General features: G+C 40.7%; 2 protein-coding genes across 2 annotated transcripts; one reads left to right on the top strand and one right to left on the bottom strand.

Moving 5' to 3' along the window:
• Window positions 1–1011: 1011 nt before the first annotated feature.
• mettl26 (methyltransferase like 26) lies at window positions 1012–6198 on the top strand. Its single transcript, XM_074629093.1, has 6 exons — window positions 1012–1394; window positions 1568–1730; window positions 4659–4718; window positions 5324–5391; window positions 5691–5769; window positions 5899–6198. The coding sequence occupies exons 1-6, from the start codon at window positions 1018–1020 to the stop codon at window positions 5953–5955; spliced, it is 804 nt and encodes a 267-aa protein (XP_074485194.1). The 5' UTR covers window positions 1012–1017; the 3' UTR covers window positions 5956–6198.
• Window positions 6199–7160: 962 nt separating this feature from the next.
• wfikkn1 (WAP, follistatin/kazal, immunoglobulin, kunitz and netrin domain containing 1) lies at window positions 7161–11245 on the bottom strand. The gene is made up of 2 exons (XM_074629073.1): window positions 9651–11245; window positions 7161–9513 (listed from the first exon to the last, which is right to left on the bottom strand). Exons 1-2 carry the CDS (start codon window positions 9903–9905, stop codon window positions 7996–7998), a joined length of 1773 nt encoding a protein of 590 aa, XP_074485174.1. The 5' UTR covers window positions 9906–11245; the 3' UTR covers window positions 7161–7995.
• Between the last annotated feature and the right edge of the window lie 96 nt (window positions 11246–11341).

Here is an 11341-nt window from a genome sequence, read left to right as displayed (position 1 = left end):
AGTCTGTTTTATATTATACATTTTAACACTTTTTTCAACATACTATACCATGATTTTTTTTTATTTTCTTGACATACTATACTATGACTTTTTTATTTTTTGACATACTATACTATGACTTTTTCATTTTTTGACATACTATACTATGACTTTTTCATTTTTTTTGACATACTATACTATGACTTTTTTTTCGACATACTACACTATGACTTTTTTATTTTTTCGAAATGCTATACTATGACTTTTTTTTATTTTTTAACAGCTATTCTCAACCACTGGGCCGGGGCCCACTGGTGGGCCTCAGAGCGCCACCTAGTGGGCCGCAAAGGTACTGACAAATGGTTAAATTAACCTCTTCAAAATCCAACAGCCTCTATTTTGTTTTTCAGAGGTTGTAGCTGGCAGGTTTTAAAGCTAGAGGAAGTATGCTGGAACGATATGAAACTAAAAATCCTAAAAATCCTAAAAATTGGTCCCAACCATGCCATGCTAGCTTTTCGGGAAGGATGTTAAATAAAACTTCAAAAAGTTACGCTAAATTTTGGAGAGGAAAAACTGGCATGGTCATTTTCAAAGGGGTCCCTTGACCTCTGACCTCCAGATATGTGAATGAAAATGAGTTCTATGGATACCCACGAGTCTCCCCTTTACAGACATTTGTCTCGGATGCAGTAACACAAAATGGAGCGTTTTTTTGTTATATGAAAAGTGGTGTTGGAGACAACTCTGCACCAGTAAAAGCTCCAAAGCGTGTGGTGAGGAAATATGACCCTGAATAGTTTGGATTCATAATATCAGGCAGTGATGGGTGAGGGTAAGCTGAATATGTATGTGGGTCATTACAACTGTCAGTGGCATAACACATACTTATAGCCCAGTTTGTCATTTATTTTGGAGGTGGTCCTCGGAATTATTTTAACAATCAGACGTGGGCCTCACGTTACAAAAGGTTGAGAACCCCTGTATTAAAAGAACATCTGTCCAGCACCGCCCCTGAGAATGAGGCAGGTGGATTGGATGTCAGGTCAGTCACATGACACCATGCGGAAGCGGACCATTTTCAGCCTAAAAACCAAACATTCGTGGGTGGTGGTGTTGAGTTATTCAATCTGGACTGACGTTATACCTAGCTGCTCTGCACTGGAGTGGTTTCATAAACTGTACCGCATAACTCGACGGTTGTACCCGGGTGTTGGCACGATGCTGAACGCCGCCGCCGCGGAGAGGAACAAGGATCCCATCCTGTCGGTGCTCCGGGAGACGGTGAACACCGGGAGACCCCTGCAGGCTCTGGAGATCTCCTCCGGTACCGGGCAGCACGTCACACACTTCGCTCAGGCCCTGAGGAACATCATCTGGCAGCCCTCAGAGTACGACCGCCAGTCTCTCTCCAGGTAAACACAGTATCAGCTAGTAAATATGCACATCACTGTTACATAACGTTAATAGACTCGGTTAACGGTATTGATTCATTTCTGCGTAGCAAACTTCAAGCAAGGCATTTAATGCTACTGTTGCATGGATGTGTTTTGTTGGACATAATGATGTCTTTTGTTCCCATTCTCAGTATCGAAGCGTACAGAGCCCACTACCAGCTGCACAATGTGAGGCCTGCCATCCACCTGGATGCTTCTCTGCCCTACCAGTACTGGGGAGGCATCCAGCCAGAGAGCCTGGACCTGGTGGTCAACATCAACATGATACACATTTCTCCAATGGCTTGCACAGAGGTAAGGCTGCTGATTTTTTTTTTTTATTATAAATGCTTATGCTGTTAGATAAGATAAGATATTCCTTTATTACTCCTGCAGTGGGGAAATGTGCAGTGTACAGCAGCAAAGGGGATAGTGCAAAAAACAAGATGCATCAACTAACACAGTAAAAAAGAGCTAAACAAAGTGTAACAAAAATATGAACCATTTAAATAGAAGGAAGTATAAAAATAGGAGCAGTATATACAGTATTGACAATAAACACACTATTAAGACTCTAGTAGAATACACAATACTGTACATTATAACAAATTATTACTATCTGTGTGGCTCCTGGATGATAGATTAAGTGATGAAGAGATCAATGTTGTCTTTCTCAATCTTAAGAAAAAATTATAAATGATGTAACTACATGCAAGATGCTATTTCGTCTTACCAGATTGTGGCCAATGTGGGCAAATATAAAGTATGTTTTATAAGATAAGATATTCCTTTATTAGTCCTGCAGTGGGGTAATTTGCAGTGTACAGCAGCAAAGGGGATAATACAAAAAACAAGATGCATCAGCTAACGCAGTAAAAAAAAAAGAGCTAAACAAAGTGTAACAAAATATGAACCATTTAAATAGAAGGAAGTATAAAAATAGGAGCAGTATATACAGTATTGACAATAAACAGACTATTAACAAAATTGCACAAGTGGAAAATGATAATGCACAGTGAGAATGAATTAATGAATGAAATTCCACCTGGAAATATCAGGTTATTGTCAGTTTTTTGGTGTGTAAGTGGTCTACTGGGAGCAGTGCTGGTTGTGGTCTACTGGGAGCAGTGCTGGTTGTGGTCTACTGGGAGCAGTGCTGGTTGTGGAGTCTGACAGCTGCAGGAAGGGAGGACCTGTGATAACGCTCCTTCCCACACTTTGGGTGGAGCAGCCTGTCGCTGAAGGAGCTCTCCAGTGCTGAGATGGTGTCCTGCATGGGGTGGGAGTCATTCTCCATCATGGATGATAGCTTAACCATCATCCTCCTCTCTGATGGCTAAACTGTCATCCGTGTTGGAGAGTATAGACATGGTGTTGTGATTGGTCTTAAATAACCCAAGAACCTAAGGTTCCTGCCCAAAACTGGATTACCAATTGGCAAAGCAGGCAACTTTTTCCCTGGGCCCCTCAGGATCCCCGAAAGCCCCAGATTTAATGTGTGGTAATTTGATAAATTGCACATTTATTTGGTAATACTGTATGCACCACTAAAGCAAACTGAAATGTTGGGCCTCATCAGCACCTGCATTATTTCCTAATCTCGAGGACCATGTAGCAGAGGAGCCTCTAGATAAAAATCAAGTTTTAAGCTTCGGGCTTTATAATTTGGGTTTATATTGTGCTTTCACTGTGCATATATCTTTTTAAAAAATTTAATAAATCAACGCCACCACAAACTAATTACAAATACGGGGCGGTTGGCTCATTTTTGCTCTCTGGGCCCCCCAAGTGGGTTAATCCAGCCCTGATCCTACCCAAACATAGTTGTGGTTTAAATCTCTACAAGGGGAAGCCCACAGTGCTAAGAGATAGATGTTTTGCTTTATTACTGAAAGCAGCTTTATGTAACTGGAACAGGGACCAATGTGGCCACGAGTGGCAGTTACATGATGATGATGAGGAAATTGTGTTATTGTAGCACAAATATGGACGAGTCAAAAGTCACAACACTTAGTAATACGGTTGTAACGGTATGAGATTTTATTATTATCATCATCACAGGGCTTGACATTAAGCTTTTTCAGCCACTTGCGTTCACTAAGTGATGTAATGCATCATTATTATTATTATCAGTTACAATGATCCTTAAAGGATTGAGAACAGAATATGTTATATAACTGAAGGATGTTAGTTTACACGTCAGCAACACTATAACATGTTAAATTAACTACTAAAAGAATAATAACATCAGCTGTGAGCTTTTAAACTAATGTCGTATGATTATTAACGATTAAACTTAAAACTGTAGGTGCTCGACAGCGCAGCCAGACTGCTCCTGTCTGTACCTTTAACTCACACACTCACTTATGGCAGTTTTTTTCAATACCTTAAATATGCAAATGTACATGGTATGATAACGGGGTGTGAATAAAAAATGTCATCACTGATATCACAAAGTCTGCCACGTTAAAATGTTGATTTGATTTAATTCAGGGGCCTGCGATCAATAGGAGACAATAATATGTGTCCATTAAATACAATCAGTTACATTTATACCAACTCACAAAGAGCAACTAAAATATGATTTGACAATTTTATACTATTAAACGTCCAGACATTTAAATGAAAAACAATCTATTCTTTAAATAAAAAGCATAAATATAAATTGGGAATTTCCAAAATAAAGGCGATATGTATTGGTATTTTCTCTTTGCATCGATGCTATTGGATCGTTGATCATTGAATCGATTTATCGATCCAAATCGAACCGTCAATTTCAATACCACGGTGTACTGCGATACCAGTATACCGTTACAACCATCCTTAATGTCAGTTACACAGCAATACCTATGTTAAGTCAGCTAACGTTGGCCACCATAGTTACTGGTCATACCAGACCAAGTAATGCTGTAGCAGCAAAAACCTTTGTGTGTGTTTTATTGTTTATAAATTCAACTTTTCATTAGTGTGGCTAGTTTTGTACAGTGATCTATTGACTGATCCTGGTGTTCAGTTTCCATAAAGCAGAAATATTGCAGTGAATGCCCCCCAGAGTATATGCACAGTATGACCCTTTTGACTCATAACTCCTCAGATAATAACTGTATAGCAATGCCCTCTTACGATTTCTGCCTCCGGTCTTTCAGTCTATAAAAGAGACCCAGAGCATAAAGGGCTGGAGTAGTTATCCCTCCTGCCTCTCAACCCCCACCGCATGTGATGTGATCACTATTTTTCTTCTAGGGTTTATTCAAAGGGGCTGGAGCCGTGCTGAAGCCGCAAGGTCTTCTATTGACATACGGGGTGAGTGGAAAAAACATGTTGTCATAAACATGCACTTACCTCATTCATGACACGTTATCATCAACATAAAAGCCTGCCAGTAAATGCTCCATGACTTCTTTTTTTATCACATTTTTATGGCATACTCTACTATGACATTTTTATCAATTTTATTATGACATGCTCTACTATGATCATTTTTAATGATATATTTATGGCATGCTATACTAATTTTTTAATTATTTTTTTATGGCACACTATACTATGATGTGTTAATGGTTTACATTACTATGAGATTTATGAGATTTTTTTTATGATATATATTAATATATATATAATATATATATAACATATATTTATATATTATATATATATAATATATTTATATATATATATATATATATAATATATATATATATATATATATATATATATATATATATATATATGTGCTATATATATTTATTTATTTTCATGACATATTATACTATGATATTTTTTATGATATTTTAATGGTTTTCTTTACTTTGACATTTTATGCTATTTTATGACATTTTTATGGCATACTATACTATGTTATTTTTATAACTCCAATGCTCCATGACATCTTTTGTTGTTACCCTCAGCCCTATGCAATGAATGGCCAGATCACCCCACAAAGTAATGTTGACTTTGACTACAGCCTACGGCAGAGGTAAAGTGTTTTAAAATCGTTTTTTAATGCTTCATGGAAGAATGGAGTTGTCAGTCTTTTCTTGTCAAAAATATGGGCAGCCATGAATTTAACTTTGACATACAGTAGCGTCTGTTTGCTTTGTGTAAGAGAGCAGCATTGTATCCATAATCATTAAAGTTAAATTTGTTTTTGTCACCCATAAAATAAATAATGCAAAGGTGACTGTGGGATATATATATATATATATATATATATATATATATATATATATATATATATAAATATAAATATAAAGGATATGTATTTTAATCTTATAGGAACTCAGAGTGGGGACTGAGGGATCTCTCCCTCCTCAGTTCTACAGCACAAATAAATGGTTTATTCCTGGAGAAAATAGTAAGTAAAACAGCTCATTTAAACACAATTTTTTTATCTTTGAAATGTAAAACTGTGACAATGTGAACAATGCAGTAATGAGAATATCGGTTTACTAATGTATTTTTTTTTAAATGTTTTCTTTGCTAGGTGGACATGCCTGCAAACAACAAGTGTATTCTGTTCAGGAAGGAGAGTTTGGTGTGAAGTATTCTGGTGTTCCTTCCCTGGGTGCCGACCAGCATCGGAGCGGGATGGTCATACCGCCTTAACTTACACTTGAAGCTCAGATACATTGCCAAATTTTCCAGAACTTTTAATGAACCGTTTCCCCATATTCTCATACAAAATTGACAAAGATTAAATTGTTTAATCTGAACTGAAATGCTGTAATCTATTTAACACTATATTCTTCTGTATTGCACACTTGAGTAAACAGGCTCACAGATATGTTGTCTTTGTACTATATTTACCTTGATGCAGCCACCTACTCTTTCTATTTCTTCATTCAGTTTGCAGAGACTGACAGTAAAACTAAGTTGGCAGAAGTGCTTTGCAGAGGGAGGTTTTTAAAGGAACAATGTGTAGCAGTTAGAAGGATCTATTAGCAGAAATGAAATATAATAATAATAATTCTTTAGTGTATAATCAGCTGACAATAAGAATTGTTGTGTTTTCGTTACCTTAGAATGAGACGTTTATATCTGCATAAGGAGCAGGTCGTCTTCACAGAGTCCGCCATATCTCTACCCTTGCCCAGAATGACCAAAACAAACACTGGCTCAAAATAGGGCCATTCACGCTTTTGCGTTGTTCTCCTACATGCTTGGCACGCTCGAGAGAAGTTTCAGTTGGTTGCAATCTGCAACCTCACCGCTAGATGCCGCCAAATCCTACACACTGCTCCTTTAAGAGAGAATGTGCTGCACATTAGATCTTGAAATCATACATTAAGAAACATAACAAAAGGAAACCTATAGAAAACAGAAATAAAAATGACTAGTATAAAGAGCCCAATAAAAAATAAACATAATACAATAATACAGAAAAAACACAATATAGAGGTAATACAGGTGTCTATGTCTTTAGCATCACAAGCTAGGCATTTTTTGCAAGTTGATCTACATGTGTGGCTGCTATTCTGGCTACTATCTTATTGTTCAGAAAACATACAGAATACATGTCAAAGGAAAGAACATGTATATGTTAAAGCAGCAGTAGGTAGAATTGGAGCAAATATGATTTAAAAAAGTCACTATATCCTGACCGTATGCATGAGACAGGTAAAAAACCATGTGCCTCTTTGTCCTCCGTTGCTCCTAATGGCATCTGTAAGATTTCACAGTCCGGAGGAAAACAACCAATCAGAGCCGAGCTGGAGCCTTACCATCTCTGAGCAGCTGTCAATCACTCGCAAACTCTGATGAAACGGTCAAACTAGGCAGCGCTGATCAAATATGAATCAATATTCTGTTACTGTAATGCCTATTTCTCACCTCAACTGTTTTCAGAAACATCTTGTAGTGTACTGTTTAGCTGTAAAATGAGAAAGTTTGTGACCCGGCAGCCATGTTGGGGTCAGGTAAGGAAATACCAAGCACCGTCCACCAGCCGGAGCAAACTTTTTAATTTTACAGCTAAACAGTACACTACAAGATGTTTCTGAAAACATTGAGGTGAAAAATAGGCACTACAGTAACAGAATATTGATTCATATTTTATCATCGCTGCCTAGTTTGACCGTTTGATCGGAGTTCGAGAGTGATTGACAGCTGCCTCCGTTGGATGAACGGCCAATAAGAACGATCTCTCTCAATGAAATGACCTGTGATTGGCCAAAGTCTCCTGTCACGGGCTACATTTTTTAAAGCCTGAAAACAGAGCCATGAGGAGGTGCACAAGTCTAGTTTTCTCTCAGAACACTTGAATTACAATATGCTGAAAGGTTATTATGGGATTTTTGCCCAATGATGCCAAAAATATTCTGCCTACTGCCACTTTAACTTATTTAAAAAGAACATTTCAGCATTGCTATTATTGGACTCACAACACGTCTGGAATGTAGTACAACCTGTGTTGTAATGAATATACATTGTGCATACAAATTATTTCTCCTAACTTCATTAACATATAACATATTTGGGTCTTTTGATTTAAGTTGTTATTAAATATCAGCTTTTCTTGTTGCAATCCTGATGCTCATCTTCAGTGCTAAAGGTTAAGGTGACCACAGAAGTCCCGGGACTTCTACAATACCTCACAGCTTTTTTTATTCAGAACCTCACGTAGCCTCCTGAGTCTTCGTTCAGTTATGGCTCTGACATAGCTGTCTGATTGAATGATGGCAATGCCATCCTGCACTACGCCCATCACCAGCAAAGGGTTTTCCTCCATGGTGATGTTGGGACAGGGACAGCTCCAGTCTATCTTCTCGATAGTCACCTCTAGGTGCTTGGTATTGAAGAAAGTTAATCCCATCTTCTCATCTCTCAGGACCTCCTCCAAGCTAAAGCGGGCTAACCCAGAGTCCAGATCCTCCACCAGCTCTGTCAGCCGCCCCACAATAGCAAAGTCACTCCGGCACAAGCTGGGCACCATTTTCCCCTTCACCCGACAGGTCTTACAAGGTCTCCTTTTGGGCTGCGGGCAGTTTGCCTCACACTCCTTCTTGGTGCGGAAGCTGTTGGCATTCCCGTGGCAGCCACCATAGACGAAGGCCTGGCACTGCTTCAAGAGGGAATTCCAGGCCCAACGTGGCTCCCAAGATTTGCAGGGTCCCTGGACAGCAGGCAGGGAGCAGAAGCCCATCCCCTCTCTCTGACAGGACACCTTGCACTCCTCATAAGACTCAAATCGGTTGCGGCTGTCGTCGCATCCGCCGTTGCTGAAGGCCATGCAGGAGCCCAGCTTGCCGTCGTAATACCAGTCCACGTGACGCTCACCGCTGCACACTCTCAGGTCTACTTCAGCCAGGCAGTCCGCCGGTGAGAACGGCCTCCCCATGAACATCTCAGGATCTTCGGAGAAATCGTCGTCTGACCGGCGGATGACAGACAGCGGGTAGTCCGCACGAAGAACTCCTGCAGAATTGCGTGCGATGCAGGTGTAAATACCTGTATCCCACACCTGGGCGTTGTAAATGACAAGCTGACCGATGTTGGTGATGACCACGTTGCCGTACATCTGGTCGGGCCTCATGACCAGACGCTCACGCCGATTGCTCTGTTTCTCCCATGTTACATCAGGTCTGGGGAGTCCAATGACGTCACAGTGGAAGCTGACCGTGCCCCCGACATAGATGGACTTGTGGTGAGGGTTGGAGTACAGCGTGGGGGGCAAAGGGTCTTCCTGGGAGGATGTCGGGGTGGGGTTAGCCGTAGTGTCCTGAGGCAGCGGACTGGTGTGAGGCCCGGCCAGGTAAAAGCGGCAGGCGACCACGGTTATGGTCACCCCACGGATGCAGGCCTCTCCGTCCATGTAGCAGCGGTTGAAGTAGGTGAGGCCATCTGAGGCACAGGTGAAGTTGGGCTCTTTCTCACAGCGGTCCTGGCACTTGCAGATGGGCTGTCCGTCCCAGATGTCACAGGTTGCTCCCTGCTGGCTGCAGATGAAGCCCTCACAGGTAGCACTGGAGGCGGGGGCATCACTTCCTCCTCCAGCAGCCTGCCCATCTGGCTGGGCAGAGGTGCCATCAGAGAAACGAGCAGCCACACAGCTGTTGAGACCACACACGTTGGTGCAGCATTTCTCAAAGTCTGCACAGTCCTGCACAGACACACACACACACACACACACACACACACACACACACACACACATTTATGAAAGCAGATTTAAATTAACAAAACACAGAAATGAAAAAGTAGTAATTCACTAATGCATGATAACATAAATAACACCACCTCATCGACGTTGCATTCTCTCTCGCAGGTGCTTTGCGCATCGACCCAGAGGTTGGAATTCAGCTTGTTGGGACAAAATCCTTCGTGTTCAACTTTGGATCCTGCCACACTTGCACACAAAGAAAGTTCGGGTAATTCGCAAAGCAAGAGCATCAACAAATACGCACGTATCCATCCTAATGTATTGGAGTTGGGTGCATTATGCCAACTTTCATCCTTTAAACATCCATCCTCCAAAAGTTGTATTTTATACATTATTGCGCTTTTGCATGAGTCGCCCACCGAGTAAATCCATTCCTCCTTTAAGCTCTTCAAATTAGGATTTCAAGTCTAATGTTTTTTTTTTTTAAACGTGGTCGTCCGTTTTGCACGTAAAAATTGTGGAGAACAGTTTGCAGTTTTGCGCAGAGAGGAGATAGCTAATCCCAAAGATCAAGACGAGTGTCCATGCGCAAAATATATCCCAGACAAAAAAAAAACGCGTGTAAAAATGCTGTTTGCATGAAATATTTGCCTTGATAACCAAAAACTCTTGCAACAATGCAACAAACTCTCATTCAGGTCTCCCCGAACAGCGAAATAAGCGAAAGGAAAACTGCACAATGCGAGAGAGAGACGCAACATCAGCCTTTCAGAGTGTGAATGGAGGTGGAAAGGGCAGCCCTCTCTGACCGCCCCCATGGTCGGCCAGTGTCTGCAACTCTTATGAAGCAGCATCATGAGCTAAGCAACTGGACAAACATTGTAAAAAAAAGAAAAAAAAGAAACATCAAAGACAAATTGGTGGTGGCAAGCTGTCCCAACAACCGTGCGCACATTCCGGTGAGAAATCCAACGTTAAATGCGTCCAGACAGGGTTTATTATAGAGGTGTCATTCATAAATAAGGTAATGAGCTGAGAGCTGTTGTAGTTGTAATTACATTTCCAGATGTTTTTTAAGCAGTACACATTTCTACAGACACTACTTTTTCTTGCACAAACCAAATTGTGCCTGGAGCGCAAAAGCGTGAAACCCAAACACTGGGCGTGTCGCGTCATGTCTAGCAGCAAAAACATGTTGTTTACGTCCTTTCTTGTCTAGACGTCGGTCAATTTAAGCGCCGTCGCTCATTCACACGGAGCTCAGAGATGCCACGGTCAGGTGGGAAGGCGTAAAAGCGCCACAGTTTCAATAGTGTGCGACTCATCTTTGTCCCGTTGCAGCTCCGAGGCGATGAGAAGCAGCAACCCCCCTCGTCTTTTCATTGGAAGTGACCCTAAGCAACCTTTGGGTGACTTTTGACCGCGCTGCATTCATGCGCTGCCGGTTATCCAAAAACTAGCCAATACCGAGAGAGAGGATAATCAATTCAGAAGCCTCCCACGGGTTTTATTACGCTGGAGCACCGGACTGGACAAAAGGGCACAAAAAATATTCCCACAATGATAACGTGAATGAAAAATCATTGCAGCAAAGCGCACAATACCTCTATCTATTTTTATACTTCTAGTGTAACAATTCTGTTTATATTTATTTATTACATCTACTTTACCTGTTTTATATTGCTTTATAACTGTGTGTGTTTTACCTGTTATATGTTTTTTATCTGCCTCGTTTAGTCTTGTCAAGTATTTGTTTTAAAACACTGACCAGAAGTGGCAACTGTGAATCTCGTTGTATTTAATACAATGACAATAAAGCTTTCTATTC

Source organism: Sebastes fasciatus, chromosome 3 (assembly GCF_043250625.1).
Source record: "Sebastes fasciatus isolate fSebFas1 chromosome 3, fSebFas1.pri, whole genome shotgun sequence".
NCBI lineage: Eukaryota > Metazoa > Chordata > Actinopteri > Perciformes > Sebastidae > Sebastes > Sebastes fasciatus.
The sequence above is the reverse complement of the archived record's forward strand: the minus strand, read 5'-3'. Positions and strand labels throughout refer to the sequence as shown.